This window comes from Motacilla alba, chromosome Z (assembly GCF_015832195.1).
Source record: "Motacilla alba alba isolate MOTALB_02 chromosome Z, Motacilla_alba_V1.0_pri, whole genome shotgun sequence".
Taxonomy (NCBI): Eukaryota; Metazoa; Chordata; class Aves; order Passeriformes; family Motacillidae; genus Motacilla; species Motacilla alba.
The window spans coordinates 72,005,401-72,031,618 of record NC_052046.1 but is presented as its reverse complement, the minus strand read 5'-3'; the positions used below and the strand labels follow the sequence as shown (position 1 = coordinate 72,031,618).

At 40.6% G+C, this 26,218-nt stretch overlaps 1 protein-coding gene across 3 annotated transcripts; it reads right to left on the bottom strand.

The window, feature by feature from the left end:
- Positions 1 to 559: 559 nt before the first annotated feature.
- PRRC1 (proline rich coiled-coil 1) lies at positions 560 to 24,996 on the bottom strand. Of its 3 annotated transcripts, none has more exons than XM_038125022.1 (9): positions 22,906 to 24,996; positions 16,687 to 16,806; positions 13,352 to 13,735; positions 11,921 to 12,078; positions 9,598 to 9,700; positions 6,372 to 6,535; positions 4,801 to 4,904; positions 3,052 to 3,154; positions 560 to 2,090 (listed from the first exon to the last, which is right to left on the bottom strand). In XM_038125022.1, the coding sequence occupies exons 2-9, from the start codon at positions 16,784 to 16,786 to the stop codon at positions 1,881 to 1,883; spliced, it is 1,326 nt and encodes a 441-aa protein (XP_037980950.1). In that variant the 5' UTR covers positions 16,787 to 16,806; positions 22,906 to 24,996; the 3' UTR covers positions 560 to 1,880. The 3 variants fall into 3 exon arrangements, with proteins under 3 accessions (XP_037980950.1, XP_037980948.1, XP_037980947.1); XM_038125020.1 differs by having other exon boundaries at positions 22,896 to 24,995; XM_038125019.1 differs by lacking the exon at positions 22,906 to 24,996 and adding an exon at positions 22,667 to 22,881.
- Between the last annotated feature and the right edge of the window lie 1,222 nt (positions 24,997 to 26,218).

The window sequence follows — 26,218 nt, the reverse complement described above, 5'->3', positions numbered from 1 at the left end:
ATAATGCTACCCAAAGGGAAAGAACTAATAGGTAGTTGCAAAGCTGCATAATTCTTTTGGGAGCTGTCAAAAAATAAATCACAAGACCTTCATGAGCCAGAGAAAAAACATTCACTCAACACTGTCTTCCTCTACTCCTCTCACCGCTTAAAAAGCGAAGGCCAGGGACAGGAAAGGGAGAAAGAAAAGGGTTGTTCCTCCTCAGTTTTAATTTTAAGCCATGCCAGGGGCACCTAAACCTACTGATGACTTCATGTCCTCCTCCTTTGCATCATGGATGCTGCAAGCAGGGGATAAAACAGCAGCATTCAACTTATTATGTACTGCAAATTGAAATTACAGTAAATGCAAAGATGCCTTTGCTGCATAATGACAAAGAAAACTCTATCACCTTTTTGGTTTAAGAGGGAAAGAAGCAGTCTCAATGAAGGACCTCAAGAGTGAGAGCTGGATCATGTTTGCTTGTTTAGCATGTGACAAATCTGCAAACTGGCCATGCAAATACAGCTTCAATAAAGATGTTCATCATCTGTAATAAAAACCAAGGCTTTAAAATAGATGCAATTCTGTAGGGAAAACATTTATTCAACTGCTTTACAGAGTAAGCCAATTAAGGCCAAATATATTACTTGGAAATAGACAAGCTTTCACTGGGTACAAATATGAGCTGGCTTAACAGTATATTGTATATAAAATGTTCTTTGAAAGCATCTAAGAAAGGTAAAGGCTGAGCAATACAAGCTGAAAAACTGCTTCTTTAAGGCAAACAAAAAGTATTTGTTTATTGTTTCTTAAAAAAGTATTATTACCAAAATATTTTCTTCACAATTACTTCCATATTTCTAAGTAACGATTTAAGATTGTGTGAGCATACATGGAAGATATTTATAGCCACAAAAAAAAATCAGGCACCACTGAAAACGTATATGAGAAACAGTGAACTCATGACATCAAGAAAGCTTTTAGACTTAAAAGTGTTTAGAAAACCCAGAATAGCAAAGCAAATGATACACACATGACCGTTTTCCATAATCAAATTACTGACAACTGTAAATACATAGAAAAAAATTACATAATTACATATAACAGATGACGTCTGGAAGCACTGGAGTAAATCATGTTACTGAAACTGCTGAGATGATTTCATGTGGGGAGTGCACTACCTGATCTAAAACCCACTGAAGCAACTTGCAATTTTGTCTGTGGTTCTTCAGCTGGCCACGAATTCAATTACTGTTACATAAAAAGCAGAAAGATGCAGCATAGAAAATGAGAATTCAGAATTATTTAGCAACGACTTCAACTAACAGGGCATGGATTTGTGCTCTTCTTCAGCAGCTCAATCTTAGGTGCTGTAGAGACTACTTGGCATCACTCCTGAGAACTACATACAGACACCAACCCAAGGAGGTGGTAAGTATCCCCTAAACACATGCCCCAAAAACCACATGTAATACAGAAGGTAGTCTCTCTGGATTGAAATCCATATATAACATACATGTTATGCTGTCAACATGTTTATATTACTAATATAATAGAAATAGCTAAACAAATATCCCCTTTAGAAAGAATACTAACTAACTGTCTCAGCAAATGGCTGGTAAGGTGTCACACCACAGCACATTCCAGTTAAAAAACTGCAATGCTGCCTGTAGCAGTCATAAATACATGTTTGTTTTATGAATCGTACTGGAAATCACACATTAGCTAAAAACTGCAATTGCTCACTTCCACTCCTGGAAATCACCTTCACTTCTCAAGAAACAGAGACGGCTTAGAGTTAAAATCACAAATCCGCGTTGCCGAGGATGGGAACGCAGGGCTTTCACTTCGATCCTAAAACCAAACCCAGCATTCCTGGCATGAGGATGTCCCTGCTGTCACACGGTCCTGGGTGGCAGCTGCTGTTTGTACATCCCTGCCAGGGCCTTGGCCGCGCTGTAGATCATCTGCCGGCGGGACATGCCCGTGAACACCGCGTGCCAGTCCGTCCTGCTCACGTTCAGCACGCTTTTCTCCAGCACCTCGCCCACCGTCACCAGCAGCCCTGACCACCTCAGGCTGTAGTCCTGAGGGGTGAGACTCTTGGCCTGCATGTAGAAGTTTGAGAAGTGATTACTGAAACAGTTTGGAATCAGTAGATTTGCATCTGTTGTCAGATTTAACCGAGTTTTGCAAGGAATCATTCTTGTATCAACAGACCTATGTGGCAAATTAAAGGGTGTGAGAAGCAAATTTTAGCTATTCAGAAATTGGTGCTACTGAAAAAAGCCCCAAAGTTACTATTTGCTCTCCCAAAACAACATCTGAGGATCAAACCCTAAACAGTTCTGGTTATAAATTCTTCATGGAAACATTTATTTTAAAAGAATTTTCAGGCCAGAGTAAACTAAAGCATGACTCATATCTGCTGTCAGGCAACATGCAGTGACTGTGACTGGAGTAATTCCCAGTCTGTGCCCAAAGAAAAATAAACCACCTCCAGAAAAACTTCTTTTGGTGGTATTTCAGAACTGCACACTACTGCAGTTCATCCCATTATTTCCACCTGAATGAACCAATTTCCAATATTTAAATATTTCCAATATTTAAATATTTTGATTTCAGAATTGGGCACCCTAGTTAAAATAGCCCATTTGAAATCAGCCTTGTCTTTTAGGTGGCACTCTGTGTGTTCATAGGGGACCTAAGCCCAAGTATTGATTTGGAAAATGGCAATCTTTTGTTTTTAGGAACAAGTTTTCAGAGAGTACAGCATGCTGCCTGCTTGGTTAGTATTTCTTAAGTAGAAGAGTAAAACCTGTGCTCCAAAGTGACAGATATAGCAGAATGAGACTCTTGACTAAGAAAAGCTTTACTATAAACGTCTAAAGATTAGTTCATAAACATGATGCAAAAATATTTTGTATCCTCATTTCATAAATGAAAACATTTAAGTGTAATGACTTCCAGTAAGAACTAACATAATAACTACAATTAAAACTTCAGTTTTGTCTCAGCTGTTAATTGGTAAGAAAACTGAAAAAGGAAAAAACTGAAAATATGTCTCACCTGCTGAACATATTGCAAAGGCACTGGTGTTGCTTGGGTGAATGCTTCCAGGTGAATTCCATGAATTGGATCCTCAATAATCAGACATCCAATGTCAAACCACCTGCAGTGATGTGCAAATTGTTTTATTTCTGAATACTGAGTATCACTCTGGTGAAAACCAACATGCTAGAAGTTGAATTATGAACATCTTACAAGCTCTAATACAGCTGCAGTAATAATGTAATAATGAAACTCATCAAACCGTTGCGGTATTGTGCAAGTGAAATTTGCATGTGTCACTTTTCATCTGTCTATCTATCTGTTTATCTGTCTCTCATGATAGTGCATGTATATGCATGTAAAATGCATAAAATACACAGAAATACAAATTACATGAAACTTACAAATCAAAGGAAAAAAAAAAGAGCTGGAGGGATGAGTGTGTGGGCAGACATAATCCCTTGGCCACAGTTACTGTGCTACAGTTTTCATTCAATCTTTCAAAGAACATTTCTCATTAAAATAACCTTCCCTAACAATTTTAAAGAAAATTGTCTATTTATCATTCATGTTCTACATTCAGAAGATTTTTTGGAAAGTCTAATGCTATAGCAATAATTTTAATTATTTGTTCAGGGAAACATTTCTGCCTGTCTGGGCCACATAAGCCTCATAGTAAGACTTCATTGGAGCCAGACAGGAAGAAGCAATTCCATCATCTTTGTAGCAGGGAACAGAGCACTGAAATGCTTTGAGTGGCAGCTATTAAAGACTACTGAGAAAGCCTCATGGTTAAATATAACTTGCTTCCAATTAATAACAAAGTTGCTGACATTTTCTTGTCTTCTAATGTTTGCATTTTTATCCATGGGATGGGCTCTTATTTGTTTTTTTGACAGATACACTCTCCTTTTGCTCTGTTTTTTCATTTAGTATTTTTAGTGCAATATGAATAAGGAATTTTCTCAATTAAATAGGAGTAGGAAGAAGTTTAAATTTTTATTTAGCATTTATTTCCATCTAGTCTTTTCAAAGAGGATTAACTATGACATTATTAGTAATGTGGGTGATTACTTGAAACTCCTCTCCTTTGGACATGTACAAGCATGGTAAACAGTGGAAGAAAACTATTTAAGTTTGTATTAAGAAAAACACAGCATTGTCCCTAATGTTTTGGCATTTAATTATAAAGCTGCTTCAAGAACTGCCTGTCAAACAACATGTTACAAAATCAAGCTGCAATGCATTTTGAAACAGCATTTTTATGTCTGTGCAGTGCAAGTTAGATGCAATAGTATGTTCTCAGTAAAAGGAAAACAGAAAATACATTAATTGATAAAATCATACTGTTCTAAATGCTGAAATATCTCCCGGTATCTCTTCTGATACAATTTCAGAGAGAGAAGGGAGGATGCACACAAGAATGCACAAACTATCAGCCAAATTCCAAATTTTACAGCTCCTTAATTTTTTCAGCTTACTTCACTGTGTTTTTACACTGTGAATCTTCAAAACCTGACAAGGATTTCTTTATATTAAGGTCTCAAGATGCGTGGACAGAAAGCTGAACATTATCACCAAAACCAAGCCTGACAAAATACTTCAGACAAATCTTCTGCTTCTTTCTCCTCATTCTCCTTCGCCTTCTTTCTCCTTCTCCTTCTCCCTCTCCCTCTCCAACTGCCACCAGCTCCTTACAGGCTTTGAGTCAACAAGGAATATTCCCAACGTGTCCCCACCCTCCTGGAATAAATGCAAGGCTCTCACTTGTCAGGCAGCAGCTCCTCAATGAAGTTTTCCACTGACACAGCAGGCTGCTTCTCGTGGATGACTCCTGTCCGGCGCAGGCTGTCTATCCTCTCCTGGGCTCCCTGAGTGGCAACACAAGCTGTTAGACAAAACTCTGAGCCACAGCTTAGGGCTATGCTTGCAGATCAATCCCAGAAGAACCCTAGAACACACTTTTCAAAATGACTCAGTAGGAAAAATCTCAACAACCCAAACTAGTGAAAGGCCAGGAATCCCAATCAGTAACAAAACCTATGATAAAGCTAATTGAATTTTTTTAGGGTTTTTTTTTTTTTTTTTTTTTTTTTGTTGTTTTTTTTTTTTTTTTTTTTTTTTTACATTCCAAGAAAAATACCCAGGGCAGCATGCCAAGAATTCCTAATCTGTGACAAGAATTCCTAACCTGTGATGGTCTTAACTCTCAGTTAAAGCATCAGTATATATTTGTGTCACTTTGGCACTTCTACAACCTCAAACTTCTCGAGTTTAGAGTCTTTAAGAGCTTTGGGCCAACTCTGTAAGAGCAAGGGAAAAAATCCATTTGTTGTGTTACATATCCCACTAACACACAGGAATTATTCCCCTGAAAACTGTTATCACTCTGAAGTTGTAACAGAAATATACAATACACTGCAGGAGATAAACAAATAAAGGAACACGCACATTGTTCTGCTTTATCTCAATATAAAATTGCATCAGATAATACACTGCTATGAGGACAGGCTTTATTCCACAAACACTGCCACGACAGTTAGGGGGAAAGGCTTCCTTTTTCATAAATTTTTGCTTACATTTAGTACATAGAGTATGAAACAGCTGTTTTCAGGATTTTCACTTATTGGCCAGAACTGGCGAAACAACCTTTGCTAACCCTTCCTCTGGGGTGGCACAGCAGTTTGCAAGGCTGCAGAGGGAATTCTTATTATTCAAAGAGAACACAGATCTGTTCAGGAAGATCAAACGTTGATCAAACTGTCTTTGATCTACAGAATCAGTGGGGAGAAAAATCATTCTTGGATACTTTTAATTTCTAATATTTCCAACATGATGTGCTGGTTACAGACTATTGAAAAAATATCCTTTGAAACCACAGTAATAGCACAATGTATGCAAGATGTGATGGCAGTCAATGACAGTACAAGGAAATTGACATAAATGGCATCATACACTGACATAAATACTCTTCACTTGCTGCAAATGTGTTTGCAAGAAACCTTGAAAATATTTCAAAGAGAGAGCTTTGGATCTAATGGTCCAAATTGAGGGAAAAAAATACAAAAAACCCCCAAACCCCTTAACCCCCAAAATAACAAAGCCAACGAACCAACAAAAAAAACCCCTCAACCCTCAACAAAACAAATCAAAAAAACCCCAAACCAACCAAACAAAAACACCAAACATAAACACCCCAACGAACAAACAACAACAACAAAACACAAAAAAAATCCCCAAAGAAAATGTTTACCTGCCTCAGAAACTGACGTTCACTTCACAGAAAATTAGATCATTTTGGGTGAATTTCTCTTTGCTACTATTATATATCAACTTACCTTTAAGCCTGCAGCATAGCCCACAGGCTGTGGTGCAATATTGGACTGTGCATCCTCTCCAGTCACAACAGCCATCCCAAAGACTTCTTGAAAAGCATCCCGAATTGCTGCAACTTTCACCTCTTTATTAGAAGTGACCACTATGTCCAGCTCTCCCCCAGTTCCTGCAAAATAATTTTGTAAAGTGATCTGTAAAAAATACATCCACGCATGGAATATTCCTCCTTCCCATTGCAGCGTAGTTCAAACACAGTTCTACACCTTCTCCAGCTGCTTTTGTTCTTTCCCATGCAGTGGACAATAATTCTTCCATGAAGCAGAAATCATTTAAGTTAGGAACTGAAATTCAGATTAATAACTAAGGGATACAAGAGTGAAAGACAGGCAGCAGGAACTGACCTATTTTCAGGTTCAGCACCCAAAAAAAAAAAAATCATACCACTCATTCAGGATGACAATTCACAGAGCTTTAGGAAAATAACTCAAAGACATCCTTTTCCAAGGATGTTTTGGTGTCCTGTGAAGCATCAAGGAATACTGCAAACTCTTATGGATGGGTTCAAAAACACTGATGCAGGTCATAAAATCCAGTGAACAGCTGCCAAATTACACAAGATTTAAAAGAAATGCTCCCATTACTTTTTAGCTGTCCTTGGAATGTAAACTTCAGTGTCATTTTATTGCTCTTTTTAGATATTAAATACCTATGGAACCAAAAAGCTTGTACACAGTTCTAACATTTCCCATAGGGTTTTATCTCCTTAAAGAAGCATGAGCTTTCACTGAACTTTTTCAGAATGAAACAAAACGATTCATGAATTAAAAGAAATCTAAAACTACCAGAGAAGACTCAATCACACCTCACATCTGTCTGTCACAGCTGGATCACTTTTATTGTGCAGAAACACATAATAAAACCCATCCCTGCTGTGAGAAGCTTTCTCAGGAACAGCTGAATCTTTCCTCAAATGTGGAATATGACAGCAGAGGAAGCTGCCTAAGTAAACTGCCTCAACCACATGAGCTTAGAGAGTTTGCAATATTTACTGTGATTCCAGAGAAGTTCCCTCAATGATCAGGGTAAACCCAAAGCTTAAATTTTAATGAAAGAAAACAATTAACTTTTTGGCTCATATTACTCAGCAGACCTCAATTACAGGAATCATTTTTACAAATAATCACCAGATAGGCTAGAACAGTAGTAAAAACCTACTATTTGGGGGGTTTAGGGTAATTTTTATTGTTTTATTTATGAATTACTTTGCTGAATGGAATTAGGTGTACAGATCACTGAACTTGGAGCAATTGTTTTAAATGCTGTGCAACTACTGGACTAAAAATAATTGAGAGTATCTTTTTTCATTGATTCCTTCTTGATATAAATCAATTTAACATAATTAAACAAGTGCTTAAAATTGACTGCAGGCTTTTACTGAAGTTAGCCTTGCCTGACTGCTCAGGAACAGAAATACTGTTGAACAGCTTTTAATGAAGTTAAAAATTAATCCATAACACATCTAGTAAATTACTGCCTAACAGTTTTAAGAAAGGCAACTGTGCCTCATGTCTGGTTGCAGAATACAGAATGTGTTCTTTTGTATTATGGATCAGCAAACATCAAAAGCATCTATTTTTTCATCACAGACTACAGAACTGAAACAAAGATATTACAGGGGCTAAAACAAACCATCTGTGACAAAATCTAGTGAAATGGAAACCTAAATTGTAAGTAAGAACTGGATGCACCCTGGTAATTCAGGGGCAGAACTCTTATATATCAAGTTAAGCTCTGACACCTGATTGTGAAATTTCATTGTACTTTGTGCATTATAAACTGAAATGACAGTTCCATATTTTATTTAAGATTCCCTGCTGTCTTTTGTTGTAAAAGTACTGTTGCTGATGCTCATGAGGTGACCATTTCCTGTCTAGATAGAAATTGTCCGTTCCAGGAGTGCAGATCAGATGACATATTCACAATGTGCCAATGAAAACAGTTCAGCTCTTTTCAAGAAAGAGATTACAGAAATACTATTTGTTCAGATGAAGGGGGAAAAAAAAAATCAACCACCTCATCCAGAAGCTTTGGTAATTTCAGATTTTGGCAATGAGGAACATGAAAGTCCTTTGGCATTGCAGTAATAAAGGGAGAGCAGAGAGAAGTGGGGCTATTGTTCAGGACGTGGTTTTTGTAGAATACATTTCTACAAGGAAGTGCAGGCTAAGTTTACAAACCTCTGCCCAATTTTCACAACCTGAAACTACAAAACCAATGCAGTACATAAAGGGCCAAGATGTATACAGATGCTCCCCCTTCTAGTCCTCTAAAGGACTTTAGAGCGCTTTGAGGTAACCATTGACTTAGTTTACTCAACTGAAATCCTACAAACCAAGCATTTTATTAGTATTACTTCCTCCTCCAGATAAAGTTGTTCTGTCAATAAACATCAGGTCAAACTATCCAGGATACCAACAGATCCTGTTTCTAAAAAGGGACAGTGATGACTGCAATAGAAACCTTAAATACACTTTGTCAAATTGTGCATAAATCAACATTTTACTGTAGCTTTGCCCTGCATCCTGCTACTCTTCTCAAATACTTTTAGAAGGCACTGCTGGCTGGCCTCACTGCTTTTATTCCCACTCCCTCCTCACTAAACAGCTGCTGGGAAATTTTCCCATAAATGTAAGACAATTAACTACTACTCAATAATTAGGTCATCTTCCCCTGTCCTCTGCACTAGTACAAAAGTGCAACAGTAGTTAGCTGGGTCACCTAATAGGTTCAGCTGGAAAAAAAAAATCTCAGGAAAACAAAATAATAAAAAAAATCATTTTAATGGTTTCTTCTTCTCAGTCTTAGCTGCTTCCTGACCAGCTTTTTTCATAGGCAGAACAAGGTCAGTACTGGCACACCTAGGAGGGAGAGCTCCTTATCAGGCTGCTAGGAAAAAAAAAAAGCCATGCCAAAATAACAAAACCAAACCACCACCCTGGAAAACTGGTGCCTTTTGCTTGCTTACTTTACTCTCAGGTCAGCTACATATGACATGTAGCGTCCTCCAGTAAAATAAAAAAATAGTGAGTAACACAAAGCTTTTATTTCCTGGTAATTTTCAAGCTGTAACTGAAACACTTTTACACTTCAAGTGTAGAAATAATGGCTATTGCTGTAGCTTCTCCAGGATTTACAAGCAATACTTGATGGTTTATCATAAACACTCACTGATATATGGAACCATGCCAGGATCCAGCGTTGTGATCATGGTCTCCACTGAATGCTTGGTTTTATCAAGAACAGACTTCACCATGGGATTCTCAGCTACACCCTAAATTTAAGCAAATACATTTCCATATTATTTTCTGGTTTTTTGGGTTTTTTTTGTCCTCAAGAAATTCAAAATGTTACTGTTAAAAAAGCCAACAAAATATTAAGCTGCTCTGTAACATCTGTTTGTGCATTACTCAGCACAAACACTGCAGGATATGACTATCAGTGCATGGCTTTTCTGTTACTACCTCAAGTTTAAATATTGATTCCTCATTAATACAGAAACAACGCTTGCAAAGCCAGGCAGTGCTTCTCCAGTTAGCATCCTGGCTGCCTAACTAACATAAAGTCATTACACAGATGGTTCCTGAACACTGGGACTGCTTCCACCTGTGGGAGATGCCTTTATGTTGTTCATCTGCCTAGCACAAACAGGGTGAAATAATCCATGTTTTTACACCAATCCCAAACATTAAGTTATTGCAACAATTATATGGCAATCAGTGTTGGAACTGCAATGGGACTGCTCAGGCATCTTTGAATGATTGGAGAAAGTGAAACAGTCCCATTTGATTGCAGACCATTAATTTGTCAATTTTAGATTGTCACAGTTTTCAGTGTTACTGAGCTTGAAGGAAATCTGAAAGGAAGGTGTATGATTTCTTAAGAACACCACAGGAAAAAGAGTATATCAAAATACTTCAACAACAGAAATAATGGTAAGTGTGGCAACTACTGCATGAGCTCCTCAACAGGAAATTCAGGATGCATTTCTATAAAAATTACCACCACATGTCCCAGATTCTGATTCACCTTTAAAAAGCACATACTCACATGTAAGCTCTGATGTGAGCTTACATACATCATGAACTTGATGGTTTCAGTATAATGATTCCTCATTCTTCCACTTAAGAAATTCTCAAGAAGTGGTTACTGAACACACAGAGCACATGGAATGCTTGATACTTCAACCAAAGTCTTTATTACTGGAGTCAGTAATACAGATTATTAATGCTCCATGAACAGAAAAAGGTCACCTTCAGGATCCTAATGGCAGCACTAAAATGTGGATGAGATTGGCTTTTCAATTAATTTGCAATTGAAAGCTCTGGTACTCTAAGAAGGGCTAAAGAATCATGTTACAAGTAAAATGTTCTCTTCTAGAACACTGCCACCCACTGCAAATATCAGGAGGAATATAAGGACTGAAAGGAAAACATTGTTATTTAAAGGAAGAAGGAAAATGTGTTTTTATGATCATGAGAAGACATTTCTCCCTGAAAATGGCAGCATGACCACTCTGCTGTCAGTGTACTGATGGAGAATTCATCTTTCTCTTTAAGACTCTATCACTGGAGAGACAGAGGGTTCAGTCTGCCATGTCACACACAACTTCTTCTCCCTTTTCATGCTTAAAAGGGATTGAAAACCAAAATTCTTCAAGTGCACTGGCACAATAATCTTCTTTATTCTTCCTTCACATTCAGTGTGAGATGGGACAGAATGTGGTGCTGCTCTTGAAGACAGCTCAGTGCTGATGTACAGCTCTCAGACCTTCTTGCCACAATCTTCATGATGCTACTTAAATGCAGCATCTTTTACAGCTCCAGGAAGGTTACAGGCTAATGAAATTCTACTAGTTGATGATGATGCTTATTTCCTCTGTCTGGTTAGATGGCATCTCAAGGAGTATCTGTTCTGCACTATACATTCCATGCCTTCTAGCAGACTAATCTTACAAAATACCTAGACGCTTCTTTGTGATTGAAAAAAGTATGTAGTTTGTCTGTCCTTGAAAACAGACAAAATATAACCTGATTGTTATAGAACAAGCATGACTTCCATCACACAGGAATCAAACTCAATTAGGAAGTTAAAAATGGGATATGCAAACCATTCAGGTAAGGTAAAACAGACTTATCTTTTTCTGCATACAGTCTTTGTGAAGTAAAAAATACCTTTTCAGGTCTTTACGGTTCTAGAATTTCATCTGGTTTAAGAACATACCATATGGAACAGGCTCTATCACAAGTTTGTATCACAGCAATCAAAACTAACCTAGAACACCTGCATTTGTACAGTCCCCTCTCTTTTATACAGAGAAAAAGTGAAAGCATAGTTTCAGCAAAGACCACTGTTAAAAACAGCCACCTTGCACATGAGGCTGGGGAAAAAAAAAAAAGATTTCTATTAGCATGAACTTAAAGAGTGCTACATGTCTTCCTACAGTCAGTATAAACTGGTAATTCCTCATGAAGGCAACAGACAAACCCCCTACCTTTATAAACCCCCAGAGTCCTCCAGCAGGTGCTCCACTCTGGGCAGTAGATACTCTGGGATCTTCATGCTCCTCAGGAAAAGTGATTGCAGAACCAGCCCCAGGAGATAAAGATGAAGAGAAAGTTGCCTGTTGAGTAATGGGATCTGCCAAAACACCTGTAAGAGATAAATATAAAATACAAGGGTTTAATTTGTTATATTGAAGCAACACGCAATTGTTTAACAGGAAAATAGCAGGAAGACTAAAACAATTCCAGGCAAATTCACCTCACTTCTTGGAGGCACAAGAACAATTCTGCTTGTTAAAGGCTAGCAGATCTAATGAATGCAATCATATCTGCTACGAAAATTGAGACTGCTTGCACATTATGTACGAAGTTAAACAATTACTCTTTTTCTTATCACACTAATTTAAAAGCTGTTCTTTTTATTGTATTCAAATTTTCATAATAAACTCTCAGTAAAGAGAGGGACAAGTGTTAGTCTCTGAACAAAGGCATAGGAATGTTCTCATACAACAGGAGAAGTGAATTTTCTAACACCAAGTGCTGGAAATCAGAAAAAGGAGGAAGCTTTACATATTTTGAAGGAAAACAAAAGAAAAGGAAACAGTAGAAAAATAAAGTCAGACCCTTTGCCCCATTACTCAAACTTATTTTAACAGATTTTCCAACACTAGCCTTAACTGAGAGTTATTTTTATTTCATGCTGCACAACTGATAGCTCTTTTTAGACATCCTCCTATTACAGACTACTTAAAAGAGATATCATCAGTGATAATAAAAGCTTGGCCCTATTGCAGCTGAGGAGAGAAGTTTCCATTCCACAAGCTGAAAATGACATCACTTCAGCAACCACAGCAACTGCCTGCATGGAAGGTATGTATTATTATGTACTTTTAGCTCTCCCAATGCAATTTTGTGGCTGGAAACAAACAAAAAAAAAACAACCAACAAAACAAACAAAAACAAACAAACAAAAAACCAAACAAACAACAAAAAAAAGAAGCTGGTGTCATGTGATAGCTTGTTAAAAGACAGATTTTTCAGAACAAAACCCTGAAAATGATGAGTTTACAGCCTCTGATTGTCATTCTCGGGAAACATAATGGTTGAAGGTGGCTCTCTGAGCTGAAGAAAAGCTGTTCAGCTGGGCTTAGGTGTGCAAGGTGACAAAAATAAAAGTTCTCAAACAAAAGATTTTCCTGTGAACCTGAATGCCACCAGAACTTAAAGTGGACTCTGTCCTGAACCATGAGTGTATTTTAAAGGCTATTAAACCTTCTTCTGAGTAGAGCTACATTAATTAAGAGTATTTTCCCTTCCTCTAAGTGCAAGTAATTAATTAAGTATATCCAAAAAAATAAGAAGCCACCAAGTAGATCCTCAGCCTGTCCCACGAACAGGACAGCAAATAAAGAAAGAGTTACCTGTGACTGGAGGTGCAGAGAATGAAGGCATCAGTGGGCTCTGAGGTGCTCGGCCAGCGTGACCTCTGGTGATATCATAGGTGGAAGACATGGAAAACCCTGAAGTGGGGGGACCAGTGGGAGGTGCAGGAAGACCAGGGCCAGCAGCAGAGCTCAGAGGAGGAGCAGAGAACTGGGACACGGGGGTGCTGAAAGCTGCAGGGGCAGCAGGAGGTGGGACAGGGCTTTGGGGTGGTCCAATTGCAGAAATGGTTGCAGAAGGCACAAGTGGGAGAGAGGCCGAAGTCATCATGGGAGGAGGAACTGGGGACACTCCAGCTGGCAAGGGTGGTGAGTAGGCAGGAGAAGATGGCATGCTTGGTGTGGCAAGGGGGCTGGAGAAAGCTACAAAAATAATGGGAGAAAAAAAAGAGAGAAAAAAGAATTTTAGAAGCCTTAATCTCAGCAATTCAGTTATATAATTGTTCAGACATTGCACAAATAATTTTTTAACCAGTCAGGGGTTTTTTTTTATTCAAAGTGAATTTGAAACTTCTGCTTGAGTTTTCACACAGCACCAATGGCACTTAATCCTTGGTGATAACATCTTGTAGGACACATTTCTTCCTGCACGACCCTACTTGTCATTAGCTTAAAAAGACAAGTCAGCATTTAACTACTGAGTTTAGAGCAGCTGAAACCTGCCTCAGAAATTTCTACCTAGTTCTGTTATTCCTGAGTGACTGCTGCATCCACTGAGGATGCAGGAAGTGCTCATCTTCAGGAATAAAACACACACTCCTAATATCTGGGAGGGTGGGAGCTGTTTTAGAGGTGTGGCACTGGAAAATGGACTGAACTCAAGGCAGCTCTCTCTTCTCTGGCACTCATCTCCCGGATCCCTCTGCTTTCCCTGCTTCAGCTGATCCTTGGATAACCCAATTTTCCTGTCTACAACCAAATTAAGCCACGAAATTTAGTCAGAAAAACAGAAACTTCCTTTTTTGATAGGTGTAACATGCTAAACCAGCTTAAGCATCTCACTGGCCTCAGACTAAACACCACAGTCAAATGATATGCAAATCACACTAATGCCATGGTCTTGAAACTTGGTCACACACACCCACCAGTAAAAAAAACCTAAGCATTCATTCCCCCACGTAAAATCAATTTATATATTGTTTACATGCACCACTGTACCAGTATGTCATGTATATTACAAAACATACACAACAAAAATTTAAAAAATGTGAGATAAAGAATGAAAAAAATAATTCTTAAAAGTACAAACCATTTTCTGATTACACGGGAAACTGTTTTGGAAATATACTATCAATATAATAATATAGTTCATTACTAATGGTTAACATATTATATAATACAATCATTGACAGTAACTTTTTAGGGTGAGCAGTGCAACTGAAGAAACATCAGTAATTTTTACATCTGGGTTTAACACCTCATGATGCAGGAATTTAGTAAAGATCTGGTTCTACATTCAGACTATTCTGATGCTTGGGTTTAAGGGCTGAAGAAAATACCTCACAGAGATCCACATGGAGGAATTACCTTGCTGGCTGTGTTTGCTGTACCATGCTATTCATTTCCCATTCCCACCTACAAACCAGGCAAAAAGTTTTCCTTGGAATTTAGCTGGCCAATTTTCATCTTCCCTGATGTCCATCAACTGCCCTGGCAAGATGAACGTGCTGCATTTTTGTATTTTTAATGAGTGTGTTCAAATCCCACTGAAACAGTTTGGAAGATGTTCACATAGGTCAGGAAATTCTCTTTGCAGGCTGATGTCTACAGATCTGACAGTTTTTATGCAACACTTGCATTGGTTTTGGCTGCAGGAATGAATAATGATGGAAGTTATTTCCAAATATCAATTTTGGAAATGGTTTCTCAAAAGCATGATTTTCTTACAAAAGTACTTCCTATATCACTCCTTGTTGAAATGTCACCTTTACCTGGATGGGACCAATTATGAGTGCATATTTTTTTGAAAATATCAACTAGGCAGTACACTGCTGGCAGCCTCTTGTCACCACAGAAAACATCAGCAAATCTGAGACTTTTTGTTAAAAAAAGTTCATGTCCATGTTAATTTCAACAACTCTTTTAACAGACCTTGCCACTGGTGGCCAGCAAACCTCTGCCACATAAAAAAAAAATCTTTCATGGTTACTCACTATGTAAGTAGAAAATACTGCCAAAATGTACTATAAAAAGACCATTTTAATAAAATTAACTTTATTGATGACATCCTGAAGCACTTCATGCACTTGTGTCTCTGGTTTCTTTGCTTTTATATGAATGAGGCAGTGAGTACATCACATGTGTGGTAACATCTCTGGCAAGCCTACTCTAGAATCCATTTTCATTCTAGCTAAAGCAACTGCTCCATCATAGGTTACATTTCTACAGTGTCAATAAAAAAAAAAATAATTGCTTTTATTATGTAACTCATTTAATGTTGCGGGCTGAGATATTTTCAGTATATTCCTCCTTCAGCATCTGAGAAAACAGACTGCACAATACCACATCTGCCAAAAAATTCAGTATCTGATATTCAAATATGGTGTTCAGAATCTTGAAAAAAATCAGAAACAGTGCCCTGACTGCCCTTCACAAGGGAGACCTTAGAGCACCTTCCACTGCTTAAAGGGGCTACAAGAGAGCTGCAGGGACTTTTTACAAAGAGATGGAGTGACAGGACAGGGGCAATGACTTCAAGCTGCATGAGGGCAGATTTAGGGAAGAATTATTAGGAAGTTATTAGGAAGAATTGTTCCCTGGCAGGGTGGGCAGGCCCTGGCACAGGGTGCCCAGAGCAGCTGGGGCTGCCCCTGGAACCCTGGCAGTGCCCAAGGCCAGGTTGGATAGATCTTGGAGCAGCCTGGGACAGTGGAAGGGGTCCCTGCCCACGGCAGGGGTGGAACAAAATGGTCTTCAAGTCCGTTCCCAGCCAAACCATTCTGGGATTCTATCAGTTTTAAAACACAAGGGATTGTTCTGGTTTACCACTATCCCCTAGAGGACTGTAAATCTGTTTTACCTCCCTTCTATGCTGCTCATCTAACTGTGGAAGGTAGTGGAAGGTATTATTTCCCTGGCCTTCCATCCTTAAAAAATACAAGTGCATCCACATCACTTCCTACAATAGATTCAAGAATAAAAAAACTCCTGAAAATTTTCTGTGTGATATCAGATGCCTTACAGATGAGGAGCCCACTTCCATGATTAAGAAACAATTTAAATCCTTCCAATTAGCCTGGAGAAGAGAACTGCAATTATGCTGATTGCAACTGGTTTTGTAGTGCTTCAAAAGACTGAAAAAAAGGTTTCTGCACCTAAAGTGACAGGCGTAGCAGCAGCAGCAGCAGCCTCCCCTGCTGTGCTCGGAGGGGGTGTGCCAGGCGGAGTCGTCTCTATCCCACTCTCTTCCATCATCTTCCTTCAGCTACAAAAAGCTGCGAGGGAAAAAAAATACTAAGTGCATCTTGAGAAACAAGAGTAAAGATTTTAAATTTGAATGCAAAGGCCACAACACAGTTATTTACATTCCTGAACAGAGCAGGTAATTCAAATATCAACTCTAGGAAAAAAAAAAAAAAAAAGAAAACCACTGACTTATCTCAAGTACAAAATTATCTGGTTTGTCCCCCTTCTCCTGTATCTTCCCTTTATTTTTAGCACTGTGATAATACCTCAAACTCCCAGACTCTTTTTAAAAACCTTACTGTGCCTGCCTAGCTACTGCTTCCAAAATATACTGGTGGTACTTGGAAGAATAATAATAGAGAAGTAATTATACATCACAAACCCCATGTCCCATTGCAAGAGAAATTAAACTACAGGGTACAATTCTGCTGCATTGTTGAGCTGTAATAATGCAAACCAGGACCTGTTACTACCAGAATGATTAAAATTATACTGACACCAAGTTTTCCAGTGTAGCCAATTCCTGTAAAATCCATACACCACACTTCTCTGGTGATGTTAACAGAAGTGGAAGTAATTGAAGGCTTTGGTTTTTATTTTGAAGGCCAGAAGAATCTTGTGACATATCTGAATAAACTTTTAAGATGTACTACTTCTAAAAAAATTAACAGTATTTATGTAAAAGGTCTTAGAAAAGTGGAAAAATTAAGATTTTCATGAACACCAGGAGATTTTCCATGCTTCAGTGCAGCAGCAGCAGCTTACAAAAAGTCACACTTCTTCACAAGTCTGGTAAACTACCTGTACCACTCTCTGAGGCAGCAGTCCTTAAGGAACTTTTACTGAAATAAAATTTTTGCATGAAGTAATTATATGTGTAAAAAATAGATAGGCTCTAAACATTTTCCACCACATCCATTACAATAGTGGCTACTGAAGACTGCCAGCTTATCCCCTTCCAGAATTCACAGAGGAAAAGGCTTAGATAATATGTTGAATAAAAATACTCACATATATACATATAAAAGAGCTCCACTTACAAAAACACAGGGGCTGTCCTCTGTTTAAGAAAACAGAAGTAAAAATTCCTTATCCTCTCATCGCTGTTTCAAAGGTATATACAACCCTTAGTTTGATGTGAAGGAAAAATTACTATTATTACCAAACTGAAAAATCCGGACAGCAGGACATCAATGTCAGTCTTGACAAGTGCACTAAGAGTTTTCAAAACAAATGAAAGCATCAAAATCACACAGCAGAAGCCACAGACCCTCTGACAAATTAGTATGATCTGCATTAAGTGATTCAGAATTAAATGTATCAGCCCAGCCATGGAAAGCAAGTCAACAAGGCTTATGGGCAGCACTCTTCAAGAAATTCTTATGACAGATGGATTTTGGGTCCCGAGCTTCTCTAATTCACTTAAAGGCTTCTCTTCAGATGGGATGAGAGGGTCAGTAACTGCCTGGTGGGGAACAGACTTTCCTTGCAAAGTTCACCTCATCATCCCATAAAACAGAAATGCAAACTCTTCCATTAACTAAGGGCAAGAACTTGCAATTTAAGATTTTTGTCTTTTAATCAGTCTACAGGAGTTTACATTCCTCTGCACAGAGGTATTTCTTAGGTTATTCTTCCAGTTATACACTGCAAAGGATGAAGAATTTTCCACTGTGCAATTAAAGTAATCACTGACCAAAACCTAGAAACATTTTTTGAGGCTCTTCCAATGTGCTGCTTGATTTCACCCAAATCCATGATTAAAAGCTGCTGAGAGGGGCTTACTACTTAAAATAAATTCTGTGGCCATGCAGAATGACTGGTAAAGTTCCACAGAGCAGCTTTCCAAAAACTCTGTGCAAGGAGTTTTCAAATTTTCAGAAACCTATTAGAGTGGTAGTGCTGGGGGGTGGGAGAAGGGGCAACCCCCCGAAAAGCCACCTGACATCCGGAAAATCAGGAATTAGTAGAAATATAAATAACTCTGTAGCTGTTTTTTGCTATTAACTTCGCAATAAGATTAAGGACAGAAACAGTAATTTCAAATGTGCAAAAATCACATCAGTTGCTGAAATAGGATAAAAATCCCTTATGGATCTGACTTCAATGATGTCTTGACTGATATGGAGCCTCCACAAACAACAGCTTTCTGTACACTGATTTTTCAACATGATCCAGTTGTGGTTCACAGGTACTGCATTATGAAAAAAGTATATAATTCAAAGAAAAAAATTAAGGGTAAAAACCAGACACAGGAATAGGCAAAAGGAAAGCAGAAAGCACAATGGGTAACTTAAAAATAGCTCACAGAGTTGAAATAACCCAGTACCACAGATTATTAAAATGATCCTACAGGATATTTATGAACATAACTGGCATACCTAGACGCAGCAGTGTGTGAGGAATGGAAGGAGAAATCATGGAAAAAAGGACCCAAGAAATCCATTAGCAATGTTCAATACTCAAAAAAAAAATTCCATAGGGGGTTCCCAACTTCCCTCAGGGAAGATGCAAGGAAAAAGTTTCCCAGTAGGATCAGCCTACAATTCCTTAATGACTGCTGGACGCAGAACTGGGCTGTCTTTTCAGAGATTTGAGAAAAAACCTCTAAGTTATAATAATAACTCTTCATAATCCAAGCCACAAACACACAGTTTGCAAGAGGGAGCACCTGGAAACTCAGCCTGACTTCTTAAGGAAGTGACTTCTGCGCCTTCTTGCAAACTAGGACATTTTGGTTTGCTAAAATGAAGGGGAAAAGGGAGAAACCCAGAGACAGGGAAAGTGAAGCACATGGAATTTAGGTGAAAACACTAACAGTACTGCCATCTAGTGATTCGTAGCCAGAAACTGCAAATTCGATAATGCCACGTCTTCCTAGAAGGAAATCCTGGTTTGTTTTTAAATGGAGATTAAAAAGTGGGGATATGGTGACGAGAAATACAGGAAAAATGCATTTCCAGTCATCAGTCATCCTTAAAACAAACCCTCCTTTAGGAAGTGGAAACATGAATTTTGTTTGATCAATTATTTGGTTTAAAAAAACCAACCCTTTTCAGGACAATGAAGACACTACAGGGATGTTGCTAAACACTCATTTTATACAAAGAAAATACAGTACACCCACAAAGTCTGTCTCTGGAACTATTTCTACTGATTCTCACCTGCTGAACCTCATCCATTAATCTAAAACAAAATCCCAGCCATTAACCTAATTCTCAAACTAGGTAATTAGGCTGAGTATACTGAACGGAAAACCAGACTAAAACTCTGACTGAAATTTTTAACAGGGCTTGTGCTAAAAGCAGGAAGTAAATAATTTGATTTAGAGACTAGAAGGGCAAATTACTCATCTTTTCAGTTTAGTTTAATAGAAAGTAATTACATTTGTGCTAATATTTTGCAATAATCTTAACAACTTAACCACACTTCAAAAGCATTCTTCAGGTTATTACTCTAAAATACAGATATTCACAGCTAATGATAAGATTACCTACAAATGGAGATTAGCAAATTTCATGTGGATAAAAACACATTATCTAGAATCAGCTATACTTCAGAGTTCATAATGAGATGTATTTTCAGTCATCTTTACTTGATCCCTTCTTCTGTTTCAAGAGGTGCTCCTGCTAATAAAAAAAAGCAAAAATCCCAAACAAACAAAAAACCAAAACAAAAAAACAACTCTCCCAAAACCCACAAAAAGAAACCACAATATATTTAAGCACCCCAAGAGAGGAAACTGCTCTCTAAATAGAGCCTAAAATGAAACATAACCACTAAGCTGCAACACTAAATTGAAATGCCACTAAACGTTTTGACTTTAATCACAGTAGGCGTAACTTTTAATTAAGTTTTCACATGCTGCAGACGCTGCTCGTGGCTAAGCACACGCTGACAACTGTCCAGAATAAGGGGCAGCTAACACCAAGCAAATGACAACACTCTTCAAAAATAAAGAAACCAAACCAGTCAACTGGGCCCTGAGTACATTTAAAACTTTCATCTCAAAAGTTCCTCGTTTTTTTGTTTTGTTTTTTTTTCTTTCTTTTTTTGTTTTCTTTTTGCTTGTGTTTTTTTGGGTTTTGGGGTTTGTTTTTTTTTTTTTGTTTTTCTTTTTTTCTCTCTACTTCAGAAAGGGAGAGCACTAAGGAGACCACTTTTCTCTGTGCAAAGAAAGTGCACAGAGAGGCCATCAGTTTAATCACCTCGTGTGAACGACTGGTTCCAAAGTCCAAAGTCTTTAAGAGAGGTAATCTATCAGGAGAGGGGATAAACAACACAAAAAAACCCAACAAGCCAACCCCCCAGAACTCTCCTACACCTGATTTCTGAGACTTTGTGCTATTTATGGATGTCGTATCTCAAACAATGCACCTGTGTGTGAGGTGATCCCTTGACTTGAAACTGAGGTGGCAGATAACTTTTCATGATTAAGGCCTTAGAGGAGGAAACTGAAGCTAAGTCAACTTTCCTCCCAATCCATAATGAAGCTGATTGCACCAGGTAAATGCTGCTGTGCACATATTATTTTGGGGCTCCGTTTAAGCTGTGCTTCCTCCAAGTTAACACGGGCACTTCAAAGATGTGACATAAGCTGGAAAATCCACAAATTAAATAACTGTATGATATGCTAATTTACATATTTTGTGGTATAGCTTAGTGCAGAATCTGATGTATTGAACGATCAGCAGATAATGAAAAACATTCACACTAAAAGAGAGTAGGTTTAGGTCAGATATTAGGAAGAAATCCTTGACTGTGAGGATGGTGAGGCACTGGCACAGGGTGCCCAGAGAAGCTGTGGCTGCCTCTGGATCCCTGGAAGTGTCCAAGGCCAGGCTGGACAGGGCTTGGAGTAACTTGGGATAGCGGAAAGGGTCCCTGCCCATGGCAGGAGCTGGAACAAAATTATCTTTAAGGCCCCTTCCAACCCAAACCATTCTGTGATTCTATATTCATCATGTAAATTATATTAACCTCAGCACCCACATTACCTTTTCACCTTAAAAGAAACCTAAAAAGCAACACCAAAGAAGCCTTTTCACCAGTGTGCAGGAGCACTAACACACACCAGGACAGCTAGAAACACCAGGCATGACAGCAAGGGCTGTTGGCCTTCCCTTGTCACTAGTACTGACAGACTCCACAGACATCATAAACCCAGCAAGCTCCATTTTTCCAAAAGCTGTCTGACCTCATCAGAATCATGAGAATTCCATTTATTTAATTTTGCACATTTTCATGCCATGGTCAACCCTCAGGATTTGCAGCAGACAACACCTCCCCCCGCCTCCTCCCTTTGCTATCAAATATTTCAGTGTCACAAAACCCTCTCGAAACCCCATAGATCAGTGATGGTCGCAGTGGGAGAACTATGGATCTGGAGCTGCACAACACCATGAAATAACAGCACCCAAGAAACAGCCAGACCCAGCCCATCCCAACAATCCGCACCCATCGTTTCCCAGGGTATGGATATCACAGGACGTGATGCAACAGATCCAGCACTTCCAGAGGTATTCTCCCAAAAGAAGCAATGTGGTTTTTTTAAATACCATAATAAAACCAAATAAATCACATAAAGAGCAAATTATGCCTGCAGAGACACCACAATAAAGCAACAAGGCTCCTGAAGCACTATTTCCATCCGGCATTAACACAAGGTGAGGATGAACCCGCAGGCATTTTTAACAGGACCAGCACTCCCATTCCTCCCTGCAGGGCTGGAATTCGGTGCCCTGAGGGTTCCGAACAGCCCGGCACCCAGACTCTCCACGCAGGAGGAAACCCGGCCTGAGGCAGGAGCAGGACGGCACCGGCGACCCGGCGAATCACCGGGATAAATCCCACCGGGAATTCTGCGCAGTGCTGCTCCCCGACCCTCACCTCACAGCGAGCCTCAGAGCCCGGCGCTGCTGGCAGCCCTCGGAGCGCAGGAGCCGCTGCAGCCCTGCAAGGACGCGCCGGGTCAGAACACGAGGAGCGAGCCCCGCACCTCCCGCAGCCGCTCCGGGCCCCGGCACCGCCCGGCCCAGCCCTCCGGCCGCTCCTCCCCGCCGCCGACAACGACGGGTCACAACGCTGCGCCTCCTCCCGCCGCCAAAAGCGCCCTCACCGAGACTGACCCTTCCGTCCCGTGTTGTCGCTTCCCGGCCTTTCCCGTCCCACGGATACACGAAAGGAGGCCGCGGCCGGCACAGCGTCGGACTTCAACTCCCAGCATCCTCCGCGCCGCCGCCGCCGCGCCATGCCACGTCTCTCACGGCCGGGTCCAACGGCCCCTTGCGGGGGGGTCGCACCCCCGTCATGCGCCCTCAGCTTGGTTCGCTCCGCGCGCATATAATAACGGCGGCGCGGGCGGGATCGCGGCAGCGCCACGTTGGCGGCGTGAGGGAGCGGCTGGGCAGGGTGTCGGTCTGCATTACGTAGTGCACTTACACTTCAGCCTTAAAACGACAGCCTTAAGACGCAATCGGGCATCCTGTGTAGATCTCTATTTGTAGAGATTTGAAGTACATCTAGGTTGAAGTGACTTGTGTTCACAGAGTGAACTACGGTGGGAAAGGCCTTTGAGGTTATGGAGTCCAGCCTGTGACCAGCTCCTTCAGCCTCTGGTGTTTGAGACTGTTCCCCAGCTCCATTCCTTTTTCTGGCCACGCTCCAGCCCTTCCATTCCCTGTGTGAGGGGCCCAGAGGTGACACAGCACTCGAGCTGTGGCCTCAGCAGGGCCAGCACAGGGCCAGCACTGCCCTGCTCCTGCTGCCACACCAGGGCTGGGACAGCCCAGGGGCCATCAGCCTTGTCAGCTGCATGGGCACCAGCAGCAGTACTGTAGACATGAATAGCCTCTCTGATGTCGTCTTCTGCCTACAAGAGAAAAAGAAATTATATGGTTAAATATGCCATGCAGGCTTGATATTCCATTAGCAACTATTCCAGCTACTACAGGAATTGGGAGTGTATCTCAGTTAAGGTCTGAAAATAGGACCTGACAGATACACTCCTATTGAATCTGTGTATGATGTTAAGGAAAATTCAGCAAAGCCCAGTGCTTCTAAATGAGACAAATTTCAAGATTTTTTTCAGGAGGTGGTTTTCTCTCTTTGTGGTGTTTGCATTTCACAGTAAAATTTAAGGTTAGAGAAACAGTTAGAGAAACAAGAGTTAAGAGGGAATGTAAGGAACAAAAGCTGAAGCTTTTCTGTGACCTCTGACTTCCCCAAAACTGTGTAATTACAGTGACAAAAAATGTTCTCAGTCTTGATGGCGTTTTACATCTTGCTTGGAAAACAGCAGAGTATGTGGGAATCCAGAGCCTGTAATACATCCTTGAAGCTGTATCCTGATGGAGAATAAGTTCCTACATTCTCTACGCCCTGAGAGAAACACACATCAAAATACTGCCAGAATTCTTAGCTGCGCTCAAATCCAATTGGTTTACAAGTTTTAAGTGCGCAGCTTTTCAATATGTTCCCAGATGTAGTCATTAATTTAGAATTCCTTGTTGGAGGGATGCTGTGAGTGAAGTGCCTCTAGAATCAATGAATTCTCATGCTGTGTGTGCCTGCAAAATGTCTGCTGGAACAAATGGCATCTTTAATTCTTGTAGACTGTGGTAAAACAAGCTAGTTGGAAGCATCCATCGTATTGCTGCAGTAGTTGCTAGTCACAATGTTTGCTGCTCCCTGCCGCTGGCAGAGCCAACGCTTCTGTCTCCTGACCAGCCCACAGTGACCAGAACCACAACCAGGGCTGCTGCAGTGACCCAAAACAGCTGATGCAGTGCAGAAGAGAGCAGTGTTTCCACGGTGCCACTGCTCCCCTCAGTCTCCTGCAGGAGCTGATGTGAAGGGGGCTGACATCTGGTCTGTGACCCAAAAGACTGAGTTAGCAGAAGTAGGTAAGATTTGTGTTTACCCCAGAAAGGAAGAAGACAAGGTTGTTAACTGAGAGAACAGAGAAAAGCAGGGGATATTTGCAGTTAGAGAAGCAGAAGGAATACTTGCCTTCAGATTTTTTTTGTAAATGCTTGCCAAATACGTTGATGCGTATTGCTTTGTACTAATGATGAGCTGTTTTATTGTGGCCAGTGATCTAATTATATGCTTTGTTAAGGAGTGTATAAAAAAAGAAAACACGCAGCAATAACTTAAAAAATACCAGCTTAGAGAAACAAGAGGGAATGTGATAAACAAAAGATGAAGCTTTTTTGTGACCTCTGACTTTGCTAAAACTATGTTACTCCAGTGACAAAAAATGTCCTCAGCCTTGATGGCACTTTCTGTCTTGCTTCAAAAACACCCAGAGTATGTGAGAACCCATAAAAAAGGGGGATCAGTACATCTGGCTGGGAGGGAGCAGGGACTTGGGGCAGCTGGAAATGTCCCCAGGGCTGCTCTGGGCTTCTGCCACGCTGGGAGGACCCAAGACCCTGCCCTGGGAACCATGCTGTGTGCATTTCACAGAGGCAGGGCAAGCCGGCAGGCTTGCAGCCACACTCCTGGTGTGGTTGAACACAGTGTGTCTTCAGTCCTGCTCGGGCAGACTACTCAGATCCTTTGCAGTCTTGCATTGCTGGGATTCTTCCTAGTCCCTTCATTTGAACCCGAGTGCTTTTCTGCACTGCGCCAGCCCAAGTGAGGCACGCTCTGAGATCTTCACACCAAGCAGACACTGCGCTGCTCGCACACCAGGTGATGCCCATGCTGACCGTGGGTGCATGGGCTGGGACATCCTAACCAAAAACCACTATGTGGAGATACTCCTGGCACTGCTGCATCTCCTCAACCTCATCCTTGTCAAGTTGAAGTAAAACTATGAGAGACCTTGAGCCCAGGATGAGTGGCTAACGGGGCCAGGATGAAGGTCAGTGTTGGAGACATGGCCTAGTGGGAGAAGGAGGGCTGAGCACATGTGGCTGGGAGGGAGCAGTGACCTGGGGCAGCTGGAAATGTCCCCAGGGCTGCTCTGGGCTTCTGCCATGCTGGGAGGACCCAAGGCCCTGTTCTTTCTCCCCCATTCCTGGGAACCATGATGTGTGCATTTCACAGAGGCAGGGCAAGCCGGCAGGGTTGCAGCCACACTCCTGGTGTGGTTGAACACGGCGTGTCTTCACTCCTGCTCAGGCAGACTACTCAGATCCTTTGCAGTCTTGCATTGCTGGGATTCTTCCTAGTCCCTTCATTTGAACCCGAGTGCTTTTCTGCACTGCGCCAGCCCAAGTGAGGCACACTCTGAGCTCTTCACACCAAGCAGACACTGCGCTGCTCACACGCCCAGGTGATGCCCACGCTGACCGTGGGTGCATGGGCTGGGACATCCTAACCAAAAACCAGTACGTGGAGATATTCCTGGCACTGCTGCATCTCCTCAACCTCATCCTTGTCAAGTTGAAGTAAAACTATGAGCCCAGGATGAGTGCGGGGGTGTCGTGTCCT

Excerpts from the sequence above, each read along its gene's own strand:
- PRRC1 (XM_038125022.1), bottom strand. The coding sequence starts at position 16,786 with ATGATGGAAGAGAGTGGGATAGAGACGACTCCGCCTGGCACACCCCCT. Across the intron at positions 6,536-9,597 it reads TGGCATGGTTCCATATATCA|GAACTGGGGGAGAGCTGGAC; the intron begins GTGAGTGTTTAT and ends ATTATTTTGCAG. Across the intron at positions 4,905-6,371 it reads GCTATGCTGCAGGCTTAAAG|GGAGCCCAGGAGAGGATAGA; the intron begins GTAAGTTGATAT and ends GTTGCCACTCAG.